Source organism: Mytilus californianus, unplaced genomic scaffold (genome assembly GCF_021869535.1).
Source record: "Mytilus californianus isolate M0D057914Y unplaced genomic scaffold, xbMytCali1.0.p SCAF_8, whole genome shotgun sequence".
Taxonomy (NCBI): Eukaryota; Metazoa; Mollusca; class Bivalvia; order Mytilida; family Mytilidae; genus Mytilus; species Mytilus californianus.
In genome coordinates this window covers 17943668-17968613 of record NW_026262734.1, presented here as the reverse complement: position 1 = coordinate 17968613, position 24946 = coordinate 17943668, and the positions used below count along the sequence as shown (strand labels likewise).

General features: G+C 33.2%; 1 protein-coding gene across 1 annotated transcript; it reads left to right on the top strand.

Annotated features, from left to right (window-relative positions):
- The first annotated feature begins 277 nt into the window (after window positions 1–277).
- On the top strand, window positions 278–19104 carry LOC127710824 (uncharacterized). The gene is made up of 8 exons (XM_052216783.1): window positions 278–4570; window positions 5286–5477; window positions 5781–5975; window positions 8306–8464; window positions 13859–14238; window positions 14783–14873; window positions 15060–15139; window positions 17275–19104. Exons 1-8 carry the CDS (start codon window positions 286–288, stop codon window positions 17329–17331), a joined length of 5439 nt encoding a protein of 1812 aa, XP_052072743.1. The 5' UTR covers window positions 278–285; the 3' UTR covers window positions 17332–19104.
- Window positions 19105–24946: the final 5842 nt, after the last annotated feature.

The following is a 24946-nucleotide window of genomic DNA, read 5'->3' as shown; positions in this document are numbered from 1 at the left end:
GAATCAAACTCTATCAACGAAATTGAATCCAATTTCACATGGAGTCGAAACTTGTCCGTCATTGGTAGTGAAATTTCAAATTTAAATATAACTGACAATGGAACTATCAAAGATGATGTTATCGAAGAAAAGAAACAGCTAACAGCTGAAGATACAACCTCACAAGGTAAACAAACACAAGAATCATCGACATTATGTAAAAACTGTCCGAATGAACCACCTCAACCAGTGCTTCCTCCTCCACCTTATCCTTCCGACGAAATGTTATCCAATCAGAATCAGGATATGAAGATAATTAAAGAGATACCAGAATTTACACTGAACAAAAATTTTCAACCACGGGCAGGAAGAATTCCACAATCATGGATAGATAGTAAACCTGATATTGTTGAAGCTACACCAAGAAAGCCCAACCAGAGGTCTAGTGCAATTAAACCAACAATACAGCCAATATTTGATCCAGAACTGCCTCCGCCACCTCCGAAGAGTTCTGTTTTCGGAAAGAAGGAAATGGTGTCTATTCCTGATAGTAAATCTTCAGTTTCAGATTTGACAGCTCCAATTACAACTGAAGATTTGACACCAATTGAAGATCAGCAGGCGGCTGATTTTCAATTTCCGCTACAGCCAGAAGAAGTGGTGTCACCTGAAAATTCTCAGCCATTCAAAGTTGCTGAAACTGCGTCGAACCATGAATCGTTACCATCTCAATCTCTTTCAGAAACAGTTTCAATGGATCAAAAATTGACATCATTTGATATCCAACAACCTTTAATTCCGTTGGACGAAGAACCCCCTCCGCCACCGCCTCATTTTGATAGATCACCAACGATAAACTTTAAACAAGATAAAGGAATATCCCAATCGGATCAGAGTCTACCAGATGTGCTTAACACATCACCTCCGGAAATTTTACAACCAGGAGGTCAACAATTTAATGCTGCCTTTTCAGAACAGCCACCTTCACGTGACCAACAAATATCAGATGTTGATAAAAAAATATGGGACTCAATGTCAGACCCAATGCTTTCACATACCATCGAAAAACAAACGCCACCGTTCAACTCGGAAACATTACCCATAAAACGGAAAGCAGCATTAGAATCTGACAAAACTTTTGAGGATCAACAATTGTCTTTTATACCAGATGAGTTACAACCCGATAGTCATCAGTTATCAAATACTAGTGAAGCTGAATTTCTTCAAACGAATGTGACGACATTGTCGGGGTCATTATCATTTGAAAAACAAAATCTGACAGACCAGAGTAATCCTCGAATGGAAAAAATGCCAACGACATCAATACTAGAGCACATGCCATCTCTTAATCAAGAGACAGGATCAGAATTTACAACAAACAGTACTGCAGAGTTTACAATAGATAGAACTGCAGAGTTTACAGTAGATAACACTACAGAGTTTACAGTAGATAACACTGCAGAGTTTACAGTAGATAACACTACAGAGTTTACAGTAGATAACACTGCAGAGTTTACAGTAGATAACACTACAGAGTTTACAGTAGATAACACTACAGAGTTTACAGTAGATAACACTACAGAGTTTATAGTAGATAAAACTACAGAGTTTACAGTAGATAACACTACAGAGTTTACAGTAGATAACACTACAGAGTTTACAATAGATAACACTTCAGAGTTTACAGAAGATAACACTACAGAGTTTACAGTAGGTAGCACTGTTGATCAAACAATCCCGATTTCAGAAATAAATCAATTATCAGAAACTATAAATAATACAATGAACGAAGAAATGGCATTACTACGACCCGATCAATTACAATCTGAACAACAACAGCAACTGAACAATAGTATGGAATCAAGTAATCAGCTATATTTGGATATATTGCAGCCTGAAGAATGGTTGATATCAGAAAATCAAACCTTAATGCAAACGCTAGAACAAAATATTACTGGAAGTGAACAGACAGCTGAAATTAAAGCATTGAATCTATCTGCTGTATCGGAACAAATGTCAGTTGAAGGTCAATTAAATTTCCCGGTGGATCAGAAACTAATGCCACCAGTCTTAGAAAATGTGATTTCAGAAGATCAGAAATCAGAAGATACTGAAGGTGCATCCGACAAGAATAAAAATATGGTGACTTCAATTTCAGATCAGGAAATATTCGAAAACGGTTCATTACCTATAGAATCTGTAATGCTAGAACAATTATATTCAGGAATCCAAAATTCATCAGATAGTGGTAAACCGCCAATGAAGAAACATAATGAAGAGTTTATTTCTGAACATCAGCAATTGCCAGATTCAAACATTACACAGTTGTTTCAAGACAATGAAAGAGTAAAAACTACAATGGAGAATGAAATGCCAACTGAAAATCAAACTATCACGGATACAAACGGAACAACTTCAATGTTGGATCAGTTACATTTTAAGGGTCAGCATAATGAATCACTTATATTGGAAGAAGCAACAGATCAGCAGCTAGAACCTTCTTTACCAAATACGTTAATATTTGAAGATAATGAGGTGTTAGATATTTTGAACACGGTTGAAGATTTAAGTGAAGTTCCAAAATCAGATAGCCAACCTTCACAAAACACTAGCATAAACGATACAAATCAGACTCAATCTATTCTTGAGCAAATACAATCTGATGGTGAACATTTACTGGGTACCAATAAAGCTGAAGTTGAAATGCTGACAGAGGACATTAAACTTACAACATTAAAACCAGATCCAGTACTCAATATAGGTATAAAGTCAATAGGTATCGAACACACAACGAAAGGAACCACACCACTCAATGCAAAACATTCGTTAGAGGTATCTACGAGTACTCAGCAGCCATCGCGTTCAGGGCAAATGTATTCTGAACTACAAGCATTGTCTGTAACTGATAAACAACAACAGACATCTGTAGAAGTTTCTAATTTGCATGAAGATCAAACCATTTCTCGTGTAGATGAAACGGAAAAAGAAAAACCTCAGACTATCCCAGAAAACATTCAGCCACGTCAGGATCAGAAAAAAGAGCAAGAATTAGATATAATGATGGATATACCTCCACCACCACCTAGACGTAGAACAGAATTTGTAGAGAAAGAAAATTACAATTTACCACCATCATTAAATGTGTTGGCCGAGAATAGAAGGAAAGGAATACGTCAGTTTTCAAAACAACCTCTACAGAGCCCCGAGTTACCCTCTGAATTACCGCCACCAGCACCAGGTTCTACCAAACATGAAACCAAACATATAACGAAGGACAAATCTATGGCATTGCCAAAAGAAACGAGTTTATTGAAATCACAACAGGACGAGACGGATATTGCAAGTCAATCGATTGATCAATCTAAATATTTAGCATTACTTAACCGGAACTCGCAATATTACCAGTCAATGTGGAAAATTAAAGAAAAACAGCCGTCAACAAAAATAAAAGCACAGACTTCGCTAAATTCTAAAAACCAGAAACAATCTAGTAATAATGCGGTCAGAAACATGATAAATATCATTGAACAGGTTAGAACTAGGCCTAAAAAAGTTGACTCTTTGACCTTTTTTGCACCAGGTGTGCATAGAACTCAGACCCATCATAATACAAATCTTAATAGTATTTTGAAAAGACAACGTTCGATACCAACTCTTTCAAAACAAACTAGTAGTCATCAAGTCGTGAATCAAAAGAGAAAACAAAGTATTGGTGTTGGCATACCATCTGCAGTATATATACCAGGAGTTCCTTATATATTACGTCGTAAACGTTGGAATAAGCGTAATCTACCACGGAAAAATTCTCAAAGAATTGCGCACATGGCCGAAACAACTGAACCATCCGTTGTTCGACAATTTATAAGCGGCGATATTCAAAAACACATTGCCTTTAAAACTGCAGTTCCAAATCAAGAACAATCTGATAAACTACAAGAAAGAATGACAGGAAGAAAGAAATATGTAGAAGAAAATGTGTATTCAAATATTCCAATGAATAAAAAATATTCGATTAACGATCTGCGCATAAGCAAACTTAATAGACTGAATGATATTAACAAATATTCAGATGTAAAATATCCAAAGAATTTAGAGCAGAATGTTGACATTTATTTCCAGAAAAATAGTTATAATTCACACAAGACTCTACCTCAACCAATAAATCAGATTAAGGATTTTATCTTACATGGGAAAGTTCATCGATCCAGAAAATCAGATATTAAGCACGCAGAAAAGGTGCGTGCAAACTTTCAGCAGAATAAGAAAATATGGAATAAAAATGATGACCCACCGCCGATCATTTTACGAACGGCAGATGCAACCGTGTTTAAGGTCTCGTATACTCCACCGCCACCACCACCACGAAAATATAAAGCACCAACATTGCCTTCGCCTAATAAAATGAATAAACCTCTTCTGAAAAATAATCTTCTTTCTTTAAAGCAATTTAAATCGAAGGAAATAACATCCAACAATGTGACAAAAACCTCAGCGTCATCTGAGTCATACACGAAATCAGTAGTCTCGGTAAATGGAAATTCTTCACCAGAAATTAACCCATCTTACACAAAAGAACTCTCAAATGCTTCTGGTAAGTTTTTAATAATAGTTACGTAACTAAAGGTATGTTATTTAATGTTCTGAAATTGCATTTTCATATTTATTTACTATCATCAAATATATCACTGGCTTTTAGATATCCCTAATGATTATTAGGTAAAATGAAAGGAAAATAATAGACATAAAGTAAACTGTTAATATGTTATACTGCTGTTGGTTGGTGGACTATCCGACCCAGATGGTATCATCAGCGCAATAGTTCTTAGTAGTATGATTTATAACAAACCTTTCTCAAATTTTCTTTTTATAAATTTATAATTGTTAAGAAACTAAGGTTTCAACTCCCTCAGACAAAGTTGACGTTGGATTGATTTGGCTATTATTTTTGGTCATATAGCTCTTCAACTGTTTCGATTCATATACATCCATAGCTTTCAAATATTCGGCTCTGCGCGTTTCTCCAGAAAAGCGCTTCGGACGCATGACATTTATTTCTGTTTCAATTTTTTAATATCAAAACATTCATCGATGATGTAAACTATGTTTTATAGTTTTAACATTCAGATGCTGACACTCTATGGCAGTATTGTGATCTAGCACTGTAACATGCGTGTTTTGCCCGTGTGCTTTATTGAAAATAGAAATAAAAACTATAAAAAAATTTAAATGGATTTGTTTTATTACCAAATGCATTGTGAGCGATGGTTTTTTTTGTTTCATTGTGCAATGTATTTTTTCTTCCTCAGAAACGTGTGTCAACTGTACATACGTTAGTAATTTCTGTTACATGAGAGAACCTACCAACTGCAACCGATTCATTGTATGTTATAAACAAGGACATAAACTAAGAGCCACAGAAAAAGAGTGTTCATTTGGTCTGTTCTGGAGTGAGAGTAAGCTAGCATGCACACAATCATCAAGAGCAGATTGTGAAATAGGTACATCTAGTTTTTTTATAATATGATGTTCAATTAGTATACAATTTCTATGTAGACTGACTTGAATAAGTGAATCAAAGCTGTAGATGGTGGAAGCAAAACATATAAACTAATACGGCACTAAATTCACAGTATAATTTCATACTGAATTTAAAAACGCCTTTTAATTATGTTTATTGTATTTAGCATCTGCATATACCAGCAGGTTTTATTTCATTCATATTTTGCTCACTTTTTAAGATTATCTCATGTATGTATTCAGTTACATGGTATTTTAGTACACTTATGGATTTTAAATTATAGATCCATGTAGGACGAAAGGTGTCAGATCCCATCCATATATTGGTAAATGTCGAGCATATTGGACATGCCGAAGACGTCGTTCAGATGCAAGATGTTGTCCGAATGGATATGCATATGGCGGTGGAAGAAACACTTGTGTTCCGAGTAATGACTGTAAAACAAATTGCTATACAAAGACGCCCGAAGTTCTTAATGGTATGTTTCAGAATTAATTCTTGAATTTGGGAAATGTTATGTGTATTTGATATTTATATTTAATGTGCTAAAATTAATTTAATGACCGTTAACGTTACTAAAGTTTACATTATAAAAATGTTATCTATAAATAATATGGGAAGGATACCAATTCCACAGCTATCAACACACGTTTCTGGAATTATGATGTACGTTTTAGATCGAACGTCAAATAAACAAAATTTGGAAAGCATTACAACTAGAGGTTAAAAAACCCACAAGCGACAGGCGACATAGTTATATATATCATACTAAAATGTGAAAAGTATATATGATAAAGGTATACTTAAGATGAATGTTATCTGTTTTCTCTCAGAAACTCGAAAATAAAGTCATAATCAAGACGTATATGTATAGAAAACGTATGATGTTACATGCTTGACGTAAAGAGAATAACAGATTTCGTCTCAGTCAATTTTGCCTGAGGGATTTGTAACCTTAGTTTCAGTCGATTATCTAATTGAATAACCAAACATTTACGATAAAAAAGGATATTATAAAACATGCAAAAACTGAAACACATCTTACGTTCTCTAACACACTAGAAAAGTTGCAATTCAATTGTTTGCTTCAAAATTTGTTTTATTTTTGTCACGCTGATATTAAAAGTAGACACCTCCATCAAGTTCTCAAGGTAAAATGCATTTAATTTCATTTTGAACAAAGTACTTAACGGAAAATTGTTTTTGAAAGCTTTAGGATTACCTCGCTCTATTTTGTCTTGTTAAAGTTACAATTACATTCCTAAATTTTGGAAAGGACAAGATAGGATAAGGTCCCAAATGTTTATGCTTTTTCAATGAGGTCACATTTAAATATGAAGTATGTTATTCATGAAGCTGTTAATTATACATTATACGGGAAGCATTTTTTTTTAAATGATATTGATGTTTCGCTCACAAAGGCATGCACACATAATTATTATCAAATAAAAATACTATTAGAGAAATTGTCACAAAACAGTAGAAAATGGCAAAATGGCAAAAGTTGCTAGTTATACAGAGCTAGTGTCTGTGCCACAAAAAATATTGTTAGAACGCATTTATATCATTCTACAATGTTTAAATCAAATGTGAACATATTGATATGGTACACGTGTTCACTTAAATTCGTCTTTATTGAAAACTCTCTATTTTTTTTACTATTAGACCAAAAATAGCCATATATATGTAATTTTTGGTATGTCATTTAACAACAATTTGATAGAAATGCCACTGAAACATTGAACTATTTCCTAATGTTGTATGGACAATCTTAGCAACATAGTGAGCAGATTAAAATAAAACATTTCTGAAAGGGTACATATATCTTTCTTCTCGTACCTTGCCCTTTTTCGTCATTTTTGGTTGATTATTTCTATAAAACCCAAACTAGTCTGTTCTGTAACCAGAATGTTCCTTTTTTTATATGATCTTAGTTTTGAGCGTTTGATTGTGGTTACGGTTCTCGGGGAAGAAATGTTGTTTGGTTATTCTTGTTACGTCCCTTTTGATCGTTTGATGGTGGTTACGGTTCTCGGGGAAGAAATGTTGTTTGGCTATTCTTGTTACGTCCCTTTTGATCGTTTGATGGTGGTTACGGTTCTCGGGGAAGAAATGTTGTTTGGCTATTCTTGTTACGTCCCTTTGATCGTTTGATTGTGGTTACGGTTCTTGGGGAAGAAATGTTGTTTGGCTATTCTTGTTACGTCCCTTTGTTCGTTTGACTGTGGTTACGGTTCTCGGGGAAGAAATGTTGTTTGGCTATTCTTGTTACGTCCCTTTGATCGTTTGATTGTGGTTACGGTTCTCGGGGGGAAAAATGTTGTTTGGCTATTCTTGCTACGTCCCTTTTGATCCATAGTCCCTCACACATTCGGGTATTTATACATCCGTGGCTTTCATTTTGGATTTGCAACGTATGCTTCAAATTTATAAAGTGCTATTTTAATTTTGATTAGTTCAAATGGAAATCACCATTTGAAAACGACTACTTTTCATGATTTTATTTAGAAATAAAAGATACCAATGGGCAAGAGGAACAAAGACAATCACATACTAGGTATGTGTCTACAGCCCTATTAAACAGTAAAATTGTGTGTTATCCTTATGATTGACATGTGGTTCTCTGCTGATGTTAGCGTGTTTTTACTAGCAATAGGAGGTTATTGCGCAATGTTTAATAGTTTACAATTTTCTACGTTTGGTCTGGAGAATCACTTACTAAAGAAGAAAGTAGCATACAATGAACCAAAGTAAATGCGGTATTTTAGAATAATGTTTCATGAAAATAACTTTTGTTTTCAATTTCAGTGTGCCCACTGAGAAAAGTTTCTGACTCCCCGTTTAAGTATACAGATGGTGGAATGGTTCGTTCCTGTGCTCCTGGTACACGGTTTGAAGAATCCATGTGTGCATGTATTAGGAGCAATGCTGGTAATAGACCAGTCGAAAAGACGCAAACACATTTAGGTAATTATATATAAATAATTCCTATTCTGATGGTTCTTTTCTTTTTGAAATTTATAGTGTTTTTTATTGGAAGACTTCCGTGATACATATTACGTATCGTTTAAACATATGACATTATAATAATAGTAGTAATGATATCTTTATTTAAAGAGAGTATCTCATTTGGATTAAACCAATTTTCAATAAGGCTCTCTACATACAATATTAACTACATGAATAAAACATAATCAATTTACTAATACACAAATATAAACAATATATATATATATATATATATACACATATAACAAAAATAATATACCTATAGTATACATTGTGGTTAAACTTATTTATCATATACTTGTATAAAATATTACTTAAATTTTACAGTTCAATAACATTTAAAAATAATTAAAAGGCTATGAAAGGGTTATTATGTTTATTAACCAAGTTCCTAAGAATTTCCTCGGCGGGCTGATAAACGAACCTTTATTGACTGCTTCCGGAATGTTATCACATGCCTTTCCGTTATTGTCCGTGGGGTTTATCACATGCAACTTCGTGCATTTCCGGAAATTTGTTTGTAAACATGGCAGACGTGACAATAAATTTTTCAAACTAAGAAAATAATAATTGTTGTGAAATATCTTCGGCCTCACCCCCTATGGATTTTACTAACCCTCTATGGATCCGTAGGGGGTCAGTAGCGAACCATATAACTTATAAGGTGTGTAAATCATCATAGTTTATTATGGATAAATCCTCCATATATATTATCACAATTGTATTCTGTATCACAAACTTTTCTTCTATTATAAAAATTTCACATTAAAAATTTATAAACTTCAATTCATATAAATTTTAGGCAACATCTAATAGGACAGAAACAAAAATAAAGATCATAAGTATGTTTCATTTCTGTATATAAATGTTATACAATATAACAAAGTTCATATATTTCTATTTTCTCCCTAAAAACTCCTTTCTTAACTTTATCATAAAGTTAAATAGTTAATCAAGTCCTTAAAACTTTAAACAATTACTAAAATATAATTTTGATAATGAATTTCCTTATAAAATTACCAAATGAAATGTTTCTAAGTATTTCCTAGTCTTTAATATATTATCTCTCTTATCAAATTATCTCCCATTATCAATACTACTTTTATAGCATGTACTTCAAAAATATGATTAAAAAACATGTTATCATTTGTAAATGACAAACATTTTACAACTAACTGATAAGCTAATAAAGCATATACAATCAATAGCAGTACATTTAATCTGTATTAACAATTTCAGGAAGTCATGGTTGATAAATATAATTACTACACATACCCTATATAAGTAAGGTGAGAGTAGACATCTCATTGCGAATTATCACAAATCTTAATCTATCTTTCTGACAATCATAGTTGATCACAATAATCTTATGACACCTGCAAATAACATATAAAGTTCAAAATAGGTACTTCTCTCAGAGTAATCAAATATTACTTCTGATTTTCAACGATTCTCTTTTGTTTCCTCGCTCTCATTTTATTACATCTTCTTCTTCTTCTGGAATTCCATCCTATTTGCAGGGTCACCGCATTAAAAAATATTATTATTTATATTTTTAAAAATGCGTTACTCTAAAAAATTAATAGATTAAGATATTTTAACTGTGTTAGGGTAAAATAAAGTAAAATAATAAGGCTAAAGAGGATTAAAGGTAAAAACTTGTATTTACACTGTACATAGCAGACTGACATAAGCTTAAACATTATATTTTGAAATGGATAAAACTTTAATTGGTGTGTTAAAAGTGTCCAATAGTTTAAAAATAATTAATGTGATAAGGATTATTTTTGTCAATACTGATAAAAAATTCAACAATCACATGGGGTTCCATACATTGAAAATATTGTTAAAATTTAAAATCTTGTCAAGGACCCAATTTATCGGTTTCAATTAGTAAATGCTGTTGTTTATGTAAAATAGAATGCAGGGGTCATATAGTTATAAATTTACTAACGGATAAAATCTTTAGCTATTTCTCTCTAAATTATTTCTATTCTCATGACCGACAGTATCCAGCTTTGTACAGGGTCTTATAAAGTTCCAAGAGTTAAAAATGAATGTTCATTATATTAACTGTAGTAAATCCGCTCTCTTGGTATGCAGTGCATATACCCAGTCTTTGCATATTCTTTCTACAGCAACTAGGTAAGTCACAGATATGCGACGTTTGATCGAACAGTCAACTAGTAATTGAAGCAGATCGTCTTCATATTCAACGATGTAGTTGTAGTTGATATGTAGTTCAGCCATCAGATGTTTAAGTCTTTTCTGCTTTTACATCATTTCATCAAAATAATTTTGATTTATCAAGACACACAACTGATCAAGACTCTTAAATGTTAAAATATTTGTATAACAATTCCCAATACGCAACGTACCTTATTCCGGACTTATTATAAAAATCTAAACAGCTACTTTATAACCAAACATATAACTTAGGAATGAATAATGACTTATATTACTTCTATATCTTTACTCTAAAACTGTCTCAAATGTGTTATAACTTTATAAGTTATGAATTATCGTGTTTCATCTAAACTACATGCTATACATGGTACGCTTCTCACTCGAAAGTTCACTATGGTAACAACTTGTTTTAAAACAATAAAATTAGTTCATGATAATTATAATTCAACTTACAATATTTGAATCTTCACAATTCTGTTTCCATCATTACATTTCACACGTCACATTATGTTACCAAAAACTTGTCAGTGACAAAAAATGACTGTCAACCTCTCTTTAAACTACCCACGCTATATTCTGCACAATCGCAGTCAACTCTAGCCTACGAGAGTATCAAAAATCTCTTTTTACAATAAAACTAAAATCTATTTATTTTTATCTTTATCTTTTTTTTTTATATATTCTTTGAATATCTTTAAATCCCTAAATAGTAGTTTTTAAGAGTAAAAATAATTTCCAAACTAAATTTCAATAACTGTACAAAGGAAAACAATTCAATCTAGAAAATTATCCAAATCTCAATCTCTCATGCTACACAAAGGCTGTATCAAACCCCTAATCTGTATTACGTCATGTCAAGTGAAAATCATCTACTTGAGGTACAAAAATGTATATATTATAATAAAGTGTATTCAATATAACACGCCGTATCAACCCTCAACCAATATAATCCCTCGAGCAGAACTCTTAGCATTATATTGATGTCTCGGGTTGATACGGGTGTGATTTTGAAAAAGCCATGTAATATTCTCTATAGATTTCAAACTTTGTTAAAAATATAATGACTTGTAAGAGTATTTGCATGCAGATACAGTTTTTTTTTTAATATCACTGGATAGTGAATTCCACACTTTTGGACCACTAAAAGAAAAACTTGATTTGTATAATTCTGTATTTGATTTAGGGGCAATAAAATTATCTGATGATGAAAGTCGAGTATTGTACGATTGTTTACTATTTGTAGGCACAATAAGATTTGATAAATATTTTGGTACCAGTTCATGTTTTGATTTATACATTAATAATGACTTGTGGTAATGATGTTAGTGCGCAAAACACGTTATTCCGGAAGAAATGTGATCTGGTACGATTGTGACTATCATATTCGGAAGCGAAACACTCTTAGGTTATATAGCTCTTCAACTGTTTCGGTTTTTATAAATACGTGGCTTTCACATATTCGGCTTTGAACGTTCCTGATGAAGGTAAACCCAGAAAAGCGCTTTGGACGCATACACTTTACAACGTGTTGTTATCATTTTTTACAGCACTGTATCGATACTTCTGCTGGTGGACTATCAGTCCCCGAGGGTATCATCAGCTCAGTAGTCAGTACTTCGATACTGACATGATTTATAACAAATTTTCTAAAATTGTCTATTTATAAATTTGAAACTATTAAGAAACTAAGGTTTCAACTCCCTCAGGCAAAGTTGACCTTAGATGAATTTGGTTATTTTATTATGTCCTTTTTGGTTGTATAGCTCTACAACTGTTTCGGTTCTAATACAGTCTTGACTTTCACATATTCGGTTTTGGGCCTTCCTGATGAAGGTAAATCCAGAAAAGCGCTTCAGACGCATAAAATTTATAACGTGTTGTTTTCATTTTTTATACAGCACTAGGTCGATAACTCTGATGGTTGACTATCTGTCCTCGAGGGTATCATCAGCTCAGTAGTCAGTACTTCGGTACTGACGGTACTGACATGATTTATAACAAACCTTTCTAAAATTGTCTGTTTATAAAGTTTGAAATTATTAAGAAAATAAGGCTTCAATTCCATCAGGCAAAGTTGGCCTTAGATGCATTTGGTTATTTTATTATTTCCTTTTTGGTTATATTGCTATTCAGCTATTTCGGTTTTTATACATACCTGGCTTTCAAATCTATGGGTTTGAGCGTCCCTGATGAAGGTAAATCCAGAAAAGCGCTTCAGACGCATGACATTTATTACGTGCTGTTTTCATTTTTTTTAAGGGTATTGAAATTCAACCCTGAAACGAAGTACAGATTACCAAAGGAGATATCCTTCATTTATATTAACCTTTCCTTTGCATTGGTATAATATAAAATACAACTGCATGAAATAAAATATTATCTTACCTCCTATACATTTCTAGGAATATGATTGGTTAAAAGCAACCGCGTGGAGACCGTGTATATTCCATGTTAGGTTAGTAGGGAGGCGGGGCTTATTTCAATACACGGTTAGTAGTGGTGTTACGTCCCTTTATAAAACAACACGGTGTTGAAAAATCTTTTGAGGTTTCAACAGACAATGCAATCAGGATGATGAACGATTGAAATAAATTAATAAAACACATTTTAAGCTAACAAGTTGTTATCGTCGGCATTTGTTTTTGTGTAGACCAATGGAAGTAGGTTCTTAATACTAACGGTATTGAAGAGTTGATCACTTTTATATGCCCGTAGTCTAAATACCACATGTTAAGATAGTCGGTAAGATAAATTCGTTACATAGTGTGCTAGTGACATAATACGATATATATGGGGTCAGTATATCGTATTATGTCACTAGCACACTATGTAACTAATAGTACATACAATGCATCATAAGCCTATTTGGCTGGCTGAAGTTTTATATTATGTATTTAATGTAACGATATACTTTATATTCAGGTTGCACTATAATAAACAATTCTTCTTCTTCTTCTTCTTCTTCATACAATTCCAAGAATTCTTTAAAATTATGTGTACATTCTTTCTATCTGATATTCTTTGCATTCCGAAGGTGTAAAACTTTACATGCTTATAATTTGAATCAATTACATTTTGATGTTCATTCAAAACGTAGTATTATATTTTTTAATGTTATTTATATGCATTCATCATAAACTTAAATATTCACGTCCTCTTTTTTAGATAAACCTTTTCAATGTGAACCGGCCATAAGTCTAGATTTTAGCGGATCTTCCAATGATGCTTTCGATGATAAATCTGGACACAGCCAATCTATTGGTGTATTTAATGTCCTTCAGACAATTAAAAAGCAAGCAATGTTTAATGGACGTGGGAGCCTAAAACTGTGGCGTTTTTCGAATGTAGAACTTGGTCCTGAATTTGCCTTGCGTTTTAAGTTTTACGCACATGGAAGATCGTATCGTTCTGAAACGTTGTTATCAAATTGTATTGGGAAGAAGGAGGCTGCATTTGACATTAGACTTGAGACAGATATACTAGAGACAGTGTTTACTGTAAAGACATCTGAAAGTCCTGAAGCATATATACGAATTTTTTACAAGGTACCATTAATATCTTTTTTTCATATCTCACAATTTTAGAAGTTATGAATCAATGCATTGGCATACATTTGTAGTGAAATACTTTGCAAATTTGGAAATTAACTGAATTTTCTTATGTATTTTGTGCCAAATGTGGAGCAAGATCTGCTTACCCTTCCGGACCACCCGAGATCACACTCTTGTTTTGGTGGGGTTTGTGATGCTAAGTCTTCAGTTTTCTATGTTTTGTTTTGTATACTGTTGTTTGTCTTTTGGTCATTTTCGTTTTTTGCCATGGCGTTGTCAGTATATTTTCGATTTGTGAGTTTTAATGTCCGTTTGGTATCTTTTGCCTCTCCCTTGTACAAAATGTTGTAATAGAATAAGTCGAATGGAGCAAGCAATTATTTAAAAAACGACAAGACTGAATGGAGGGATCAGCATTTCAGCAGTGTTATTTGTGGCGTTAGACATGTTTTTGATTTAGAAAGTATCTTTTAAAAACAAACTTACATTGTCTAAACAAAATATAACATCATTTGAATATTGATTGTGTTTATTGCAGCCATACCAATGGAACGAAGTTATTCTTCGATATGATGGTGCCAGTTTCTCAGCTGCTCTTGGCAAAGTCTCAAAAACGATTTTTGTGGAAGGTAATACGACTTTTTATAAGATATAATATGTGTTTTAATTGCACATTTCAAGTATTTGAAAAACATACTAAAATATTTCTTAATAACAAATGTTTTATTTTGTATGTTTTTACTGTGTTTACCATTAACAGTATGCTTCACATTACCTTTGTTAACCATTGACTAGTCGTGTCTGTCCCTTTACAGGTGTAATACCGACAAAACATGCTGCTATATCTGTTGGTGGTTGTGATCAAGACGATGGTTTTGTTGGATACATGGATGATGTGAGTCAAATTATAAAGCAATTATTTAAAGACTAAATAAATATATATATATATATATATGTGACCCATGAAAACAGTATGCTACAAAAGATTGAACGACTGAAAACATCACGGTATATTATTTCTACGGTCGCCATATTAATGATTTGTTCAGAGGGACAGTTTATTGGGTATGCTATCTAGTATGTGTGCATATGTTTGATAGATCCCTCATGTCTCCTATTGTTTATTTGACTTTTCCGGTTTTGCCATGTTTTGACCTTGGAACTTGCTACTGGATATAGCTTTGGAATCTCACGACTGTCGATGCATAATGAACAGAATATGCTTTCTATGAAAAGTATACTTCATGTAGCATGAACAATTTGCTTTCCTTTAAAACCATTTTAGAAATGACATAAACTTAGCTTGTATGTTCCTTATATTCTTCATCGAAGGGGAAAATGGGGTCTTATAATGTGATTTTCTTCATCACACATTATTTCAGCCACCGAATCAATTGGTATATCTCGAGATAATTTATCACTGGTAACATTGTATCATATTAATGTTGTAAAAAATTGACCAAAGACGAAAATGGCCAGATGTCACATACTGTTTCTATGGAGGATGGTCTATAATGGAGAACATGATTTTTTGGAACTAGCTTGCAGTAACTGCGAGTACTCTTATTTCGGTGATTTTTGTCTCTTGCTTGTATGTTAGTTGTTGTTTTGTATCGTACCGATCTTTTCAGTTAAGCCAATTGCAACTGACTTTTATAGATTGTTTTTATGTTGTGCTGTTACACGACTGTCCCAGGTTAGGGGGAATGTTGAACGCTCACAAAAATGTTTAACCTTGCCACATTATTTATGTGCCTATCCCAAGTCAGGAGTCTGTAGCTCAGTCGTTGTCGTTGGTTCATGACTATCATATTTGTTTTTCGTATATTGGTTTGATACAAATTAGGCCTCTAGTTTTCTCGTCTGAATTGTTTTACATTTTATTTTTCATGTCGGGAAATTTTATAGCCGACTGTACGGTATGGGTATTTCTCATTGTTGAAGGCCGTACGGTTACCTACAATTGCTTACATCCACTTCATTTGAACTCTGGTGGATAGTTGTCTCATTGGCAATCATACCACATATCCCAATTTTTGTGTTTAATATATGTGATAAAATATAACCTAACAACTTTGTACGTCAACTTACATGTTGTGTGCAATCTTTCTTTGAAGTTTTAAGACTGTAGGAAGAGTTGATTGTACTAAAATAGTACCATCTTATTCTCATTGGGCATAACAATCTCGACTTAGTTTTCAAGTCGAAAAAAAAGAGAACAAATTCTTCTAACAATTCAATAAAAGTAGGTGTACAACGTTCACATGTGTGTAATATTTCTGTGAAATTTAAGGGATCTGTGTTGAAAACTGTATGAGGAGATGATTACACAAAAGCGGTACGGTCTTTGTAAATTTTTTGAAAAAAAGTTTTCAAGTGTAATAAATAAGAGGAAAAGTTCCTCAAACAATTCAATACAGCAATTTAAGGGATCTGAGTAAACCCCCCCCCCCCCCTCCCCCACCAAAAAAAAAATCTTGTGTTTGAAAAAAATAGGAATCTGATTACACTGTTTATGTAGTTCATACGTGTTTCTCGTTTCTCGTTTTTATATAGATTAGACCGTTGGTTTTTCCGTTTGAATGGTTTTACACTATTAATTTTTTGGAGCCCTTTATAGCTTGCTGTTCGGTGTGAGCCAATGCTCCGTGTTGAAGGCCGTACCTTGACCTATAATGGTTTACTTTTTTAAATTGTAACTTGGATGGAGAGTTGTCTCATTGGCACTCATACCACATCTTCCTATATCTGAATACACAAAATGGTTACCCAACTTTTGTGTCCGCCCAACATTAACATACTATATGCGTTCCAAGCGACCCAGCCAAATATCAGTTGCGAATCAAACATTACCGCTCTTTAATTGGCTCGCAAGTTGTTTTATTGGTTTGGTTGTCATGTCCAAATCAGTAGTGTTCCTTTACGTAACACGCTAACAGTAAGCATGTTTTGATGCTGTTCAACATAATCCTGACATGTAATGTATTTAAGCTTATTCTCTTAATATGATTTCTACATACTTTTTTTCAGGTGATAATATACAACGGCTGCATACCAGAAGATGTACGAGGTCTTGTGTTTGAATAAAATATGAAAATCCTAACAGTGTGAAACTATCGGAAATTGTTCATACGACATTGCCATATATATGTTCATTGTTTATTATTCTTTACATTTGGATATATTCATTGCAGTATGTGTTATATTTGCAATTAATGAGGTAATGGAAATCGAGAAAACAGTTGACTAATGTTTCACCACAATGAGTTGCGTTTCCTAACAAAGAAACTGATAGACAAACCAATTGAATGAAAAATGATGTATTTACCAACGCTATAATAAGTTGTTGTCTTTAGATAATTGAATGTTTTGATCCTTTAAGGAATATGATGTTCATTGTGGATATTTGATAGTCCCGGTTTCTGAACTTGGGGCGATTGAGAGTTTGACAAAATGTATAGACATTTGTCTACTATGGAAGACCGGATAAAAGTTTCTTGATTTTTTGTTGTTGGTTTTTTATCCCTTTGACATATTTCCAGTATTTATAACTAACTATGTTTGCCTATTTACCAGTCAACCATCTTCTCGATGAACAGTTCCTATATTGTCATTTTAAACATTTCCATTGCCATAATATGTGTATATTGTTACATGATTATATATATTTTGTATTCAAATAGATAAGTGCATGTGCAAATCATAACCTAAAGATAACTCACATATATATGAGTAATGTCTAACTCAATCAAAAATGGCCAGTTAATGTCATCACTTAGTTCCTGCTTCCTGTCTCACTTTATTCGTTATTATTAATTTGCCCAATCGGTCAATTTTCTGTTGAAATCCTCACATTGGTAGAAAATACAAGTCATCCGAAATAGCGTTATCTTTGGTTCTCGGTGTCTTTATTTTAGTACTTATTTTAAACATGATATAGAACATTTAGATTTTCATTATTTCATACTAATGGATAATACTATTTATGGAATAGACAAAATGGAATAAGCAATTTCAAAATCTGCAGTCACCGATCCTGAGTAGTCTAAATAGTTCATATACTGTTTCACTAGCCTGTCAACACCGCGGTTGTGAGTTCGAATCCAGCAAGTAGCAGGTGCGTTCCACTCTAATTTTAATTGACTAAGATTGTCAGTTTTCCTACCGAAGGTCGGTTGTTCTCTCTGGACATTCTGACTTCCTCCACCATTGAAAGGTGGCCGCCACGCATGAGATAGCCTACAGTGCTGAAAATGTCATTAAACACTAACATTCAATCAATCTATCATATAGACGTCTTTTGTTATCTTCTAGATCTAATTGTAGAAACTAAATTCATATTATACTTTAAAAAAACCAACTGAAACTTGAACACACCATTTACTCGCGTTATTTTTTAATCGTATCATTTCCACTTCTTTGCCATGTACGTACATATGTCGTAAAATGAGCAACCATACATGTACTAACCTGTTTATGGCACACGTGAAACGTGTCATGTACAGATTTGTTATTGATTTTGCAGTCGTTTTTCCACTGTGTTGTTAGCATTTCATTAAAATAAAAATCCTCATTGAAAGGTCGTCATATTCATAGATGTTCTTACAAGTTTCAATTAAATTGTTCACCAGTTGTTGATCTCTCATTGAAAATGCGAACGTCTAGAGAAATTATTTTAAATATTAAAAAGAAAATATTTGTGGGATCGTATATCTATGGTGATAGTTTTACCTTTACGAAATGAAGGTTTATATGATAAGTTTAACTAAGAAACACCGACTTGGGTGAACCTATACTTTTGCATTCGTTTTTCCATATAATTTGATTAAATGAACACAATATTTATTTATTTTTACATTGTTTGATTTGTTTTATTTCATGCCTTTGCTATACAATACAACTTGTCTGGTAACTTGTCTAAAAAATGAGGCATATAAAGGTATGGAACGCCACAGCTGTCTTATGTGGTACTCTGATATTACGTTATGTTGTATTATTTATTACTTGATGATATTTTGTCTTTACATAATATGGTTTTGACATTACGTAATGATGTTCTGATATTACTCAATATGGAATAGTCTTACTTAATGATTTTTCGATATTACATGATATGGTTTCGTATGGACTTGATATAGTTTTGTCATTACTTAATATGGTTTTGTCATTACTCGATGTGGTTTCATCATTTTTTAATGTGGTTGTGTTATTATGCAATGTGCTATTAACATTACTTGATGTGTATGTGGCTTAACGCTATGTAGTTGTTTCATTACATGATTTGGTTTTGTTATTTCGTAATGATGATTTGCCAATTCCTTATATGGCTTTAAAATTACATATTAAATGATGTTTCAAAATTTGACGATTTTACACTACATGATGTGTTCGTTCCAGTATTTGATGTGGTCCTGTCATTCATTGATGTGGTTATCACACATTACTTGATAAGGTAAAACCACGTGACTATTTGGGAAAGACTAGTTCTATTTTTAAAACCGATTTCCATGTTTTATTTGCCTCGGATGAGTGTGGCAATCCATCGAGTTAGAGTTCAAATTAAAGTTCGGATTACTGTTCGAATTAAACTTTGAGTTAATCTTCGATTTAAACTTCGAGTAGTTTTCTATTTCGAGTTAGAATTCAAGTCATAATTAGAATTTAAGTTAGAGTTAGCATAAGAGTTTCGAGTTGAACTTCGAGTTTGAGTTACCTTTTGAGGTAGAGTTCGAGTAAGACTTGAGTCTCATTTAGATTAGGATTTCAAGTTGAAATTGGAGTTATCTAACATGAGTTCGTATTTAAGTTTTCTATCGCGGATCAAGGGCTTTTGCTCGGGCTTCCAAAAAGTGGTTAAGGGGTATGCGTACAAAAGATAAACAATGTTACAGTATACAAGAAATCACATAGAAGTCGAAATAATGTGAGATGTGGTGTGATTGCCAATGAGACCACTATCCACCAGGGTTTAAATGCAGTGGATATAAGCAATTATAGGCACCCGTAACTAATAACTAAACAACTTACGAAAAACAAGTATGACACACGTGAAACAACGACAACCATTGAAGTACAGGCTCCTGACTTGGGACAGGCACATAAGGAATGTGCACGTGGCGGAGTTATACATGTCTGTGAGCGCTAAACCCTAACCCTACCATGGGTGAATAGTGTAACAGCACAACACAAGAATAAACTGTAAAAATCAGATGAAATTAGCTTATCTCTATAGATCGGTATGACTGAGCAATATAAATCCATCAAAATCCTGCGGTGATCACGGGTGCTACGGAAAAGTAAGCAGATCCTGTTCAACGTGTGGCACCCGTCGTGTTATTCGTGAAAGTACAAACCCAGTGATTTGGTCTAATTCAATAGGTCACATTCGAGGAAAAGAGGACAATGGAATTTATTAAAATATATATTGAAAGATTGATATTCGTATATGTTCAAATGATAATACACGCTAAAAAAAATCGGAGAATTCTTATTTTATAGAATTGATGCTTTGTTGCTTAGTCCGATCCCCCCTCCTTTCCCTGTAACTTAATGTGAGTTGATTTAAAGTGTCTCATTTGTTGACAATAAAGTACAAGTCATTTGATGTGTGTCCAGCCTGCGATATTAATGTCGCGGAAGTGAGACACAACACACCTATATTCCTTCGTCGGCGTCTTCATCATTTTGATCGTTAGGTTACTCGTTTGAATTGTATTTACATTTGTCATTTCTGGACCTGTTATGGCTTACAATGCGATATGGGTTTTGCTCATTGTTGATGACGATACAGTGACATATAGTTGTAAGCTGCTACGTCATTTGGTATGTGGTGGAGAGTTGTCATATTGGCAATCATACCACATCTTTTTATTTTTATGTAAGTTTAATTTGCATTAAATATTATCAAATTAAACTATTTTGTCATGATAAATTTGTAAACCGCCATGAATTGTTATAAAACTTGTATAGGAGTTAATCTTCTATATCGAGATAAAGCATGCAGTACAGAAAAAACAATTTTTTTAATTTTGTTTTTTACTGATAAATGGACGTTTTACAGTCAATATTACACTTTTACAATGACAGCAGCAATCTCAGTCGATACACAGGGTTCCGTGGAATTCTTCACGAATTTATTACAATACTGCTTCCATTTGAGAACTAAGGAAAAAACGGCAGGACCAGGTGGTTTGGGGATATATATATCCGCTTATGTCCAAAATATTGATATTTTTTTAGTACTTTTTTTTCTTATTTTTGTCTGCCGTTCCCCTTTTTCATACCAAATAACTCTGGTCAACAACTCGAACTTTAATTTGAACTTTAACTCAATGGATAGCGACACTCATCCGAAGCACATCAACAAACGACATATGGAAATCGGTCTAAAAATAGAACTATTTTTTTCAAAAATGGTCACGTGGCTTTACCTCATCAAGTAATGTGATAACCACATCAAAGAATGACAGGACCACATCAAATACAGGAACGAACACATCATGTTGTGTAAAATCGTCAAACTTTGAACCATCATTATATAATGTTAAAGCCATATGAAGAATTGGCAAATCATCATTACGAAATAACAAAACCACCTCATGTAATGAAACAAATACATAACGTTAAGCCATATACGTACACATCAAGTAATGTTAAAATCACATTGCATAATGACACAACAACATTAAATAATGATGAAATCACATCGAGTTATGACGAAACCATATTAAGTAATGAAAAAACCATATAAAGTCAATACGAAACCATATCACGTACGTAAAATCGAAATATCATTTAGTAATGACTATTCTATATTGAGTTATATCAAAACACCATTACGTAATGTCAAAACCATATTATGTAAAGACAAAATATCATCAAGTAATAATAAAACAACATAACGTTATATCAAAGTACCACATAAGACAGCTGTGGCGTTCGATATAAAGGTGTTTTATATAATTCATAGCGATGTCCTGAGTGTCATTTATTAATAATTACATAACATGTATGTTTCATAAGAATCCGTACCTTGGATTGGCTGATAACAATCACGAGGAATAATTATTCCTAAATAACATTTTAGTTATCAATAAAATGCAACAGTCATGACAGAAAATACTTCCCATGACTAAATTGCCACAATGCATAAGAAAACAAACGAAAAGCTTTAATTATATAATTCGTTATATCATGATTGTAGGCTTGTAGCATATACTTGTAATTGGATGCTTCTTTTTGTAATTTTATGGGGTTAAAAAAGCGTTGATCGTGCGCAAATGCTTAGTACAAAAAAAACACTAAATTTACATTCCGTCTCTGTGCTCTCGTGGTAGCGTACTCGCTTCGAGTTCAGGAGGTCATGGGTTCGATTCCCAGCCGGGTCAAACCAAAGGTTTAAACATTGGCATTTGTTGATTTTCCGTTAAGCATGCAGCATTAAGGAGTAAGAGCAAAGACTGAAACACTCGGAGTATGAATAATATGTCCTGCGTACTTTTCCATTGTGAACTAGCACGTTAAAAATGAGACCTACCGAATCAGACTTGTCACCGAGTTTGGATTTGCAACACGACGGATGTCACATGTAGAGCAGGACCTGTTAACCCTTCTGCAGCACCTGAGATCACTCCCGGTATTTGGTGCTGTCCGTGTTGCTCAGTCTTTAGTTTTCTATGTTGCGTTTTGTATACTGTTGTTTGTCTTTTGGTCTTTTTCTTTTTTTGTCTTGGCGTTGTCAATATAAAAGGAAGATGTGGTATGATTGCCAATGAGACAACTCTCCACAAGAAACCAAATGACACAGAAATTAACAACTATAGGTCACCGTACGGCCTTCAACAATGATCAAAGCCCATACCGCATAGTCAGCTATAAAAGGCCCCGAAATGACAAATGTAAAATACTTCAAACGAGAAAACTAACGGCCTTATTTATGTACAAAATAATGAACGAAAAACAAATATGTTACACAGCAACAAACAACAACCACTGAATTACAGGCTCCTGACTTTGGACAGGCACATACAGAATGTAGCGGGGTTAAACTCTTTTGAAGGCGCTAACCCTCCCTCTAACCTGGGACAGTGGTGTAACAGTACAGCATAAGAACAAACTATAAAAATCAGTTGAAAAAGGCTTAACTCATCAGTTGGATACAAATAGAAATTCATCTAACAAAAACACAGAGTGGACGACGTGGACGGGTACTTATACATCCCCACAACAAAAAGACACTTAAGTACAGATCTGTGAGTACTCATTTCATTTTCGACGTATGAGTTTGAATGTCTCTTTGGTATCTTTCGCCTCTCTTTTCCAAATATGTGCTTTTAAATATTAATAAACGGAGTTGTTGTGTACATGTTAATGAGTCAGAGGCACAATGACAACGACACAAATTAACCAAAAGACATCTTAAGGTAAATATAGAGTCTTCAACAAAAGATATCTTAAGGTAAATATATAGTCTTCAACAAAAGACATCTCAAGGTAAATATATAGTTTTCAACCAAAGACATCTTAAGGTAAATATATAGTCTTCAACAAAAGACATCTTAAGGTAAATATAGAGTCTTCAACAAAAGACATCTTAAGGTAAATATATAGTCTTCAACAAAAGACATCTTAAGGTAAATATAGAGTCTTCAACAAAAGACATATTAAGGTAAATATAGAGTCTTCAACAAAAGACATCTTAAGGTAAATATACATATAGTCTTCAACAAAAGACATCTTAAGGTAAATATAGAGTCTTCAACAAAAGACAGTTGTGGTTTTTTTTTAAAAGTTGTATTTGACAAAGTAACAGTTGTACTTACCATTCCCATATAAGTTTGATAAATTTGAGAGGTGCTTGTCTTTTATAATTTTTTGTTTAATTTTCACAAAAGAGAAAGATGTTCTTGATAGTTTCAGCTCTATCTTACTTTCTCTCAGTTAGTTTAATGGAAGAAAGGGATATGGTGTATCAATTCTTGTCACGAAATCAAGACACGTACATGTAAAAAATGCAGCAAGGACACAACACTTTTATTGTTGTTTTTCGTCCCTTTTCACAAGAAGGCCTTCAATATGGAAATATATCTGGGAAAGACATCGGCAATAAATTGCCATACATTGCCCGATAATCTCGCTGTAAAAACATTAACAATAAAAACATTTAGACAAAACGGTGTAAATCATGGTAAAGGTAACAGGAAATTACGCATGAATCCGTAGGGAAACAATCCGGGAAAACTTCATAACCATGATATCGCGCTGAAGTACGTCCATTATTCATTTTTCATTATTCAAAATTCAATAATGAATAATAAAATAGTTTATTATTCATTATTCAACCTTTAGTAATGAACAATGAATAATGAATAATGAAATAGTTCATATTTCACTATTCAAGTTGAAAAGTGAATAATGAAATAGAAAAATTATTTTTTGACTGTGACACTATATCCAGTATTTCTGAATTCGCCAACTATTTTTAACAGAAATTCCTGGTTTTAATGTATGGACGACCTGAATACCAAAACATACATACAAATTAAAATATTATACATTGGATTTTTTTTAATTTTCACTGGACCTTTGCTGGTCACCAATGATTATAGATTTAACTTTTCAATTGCGCCGCAATGCCCATTAGAGGGGTTACGAGGGACCTAAATGCCAAAATTCGCGTGAACAGTAAGAAATAGCCAATTTT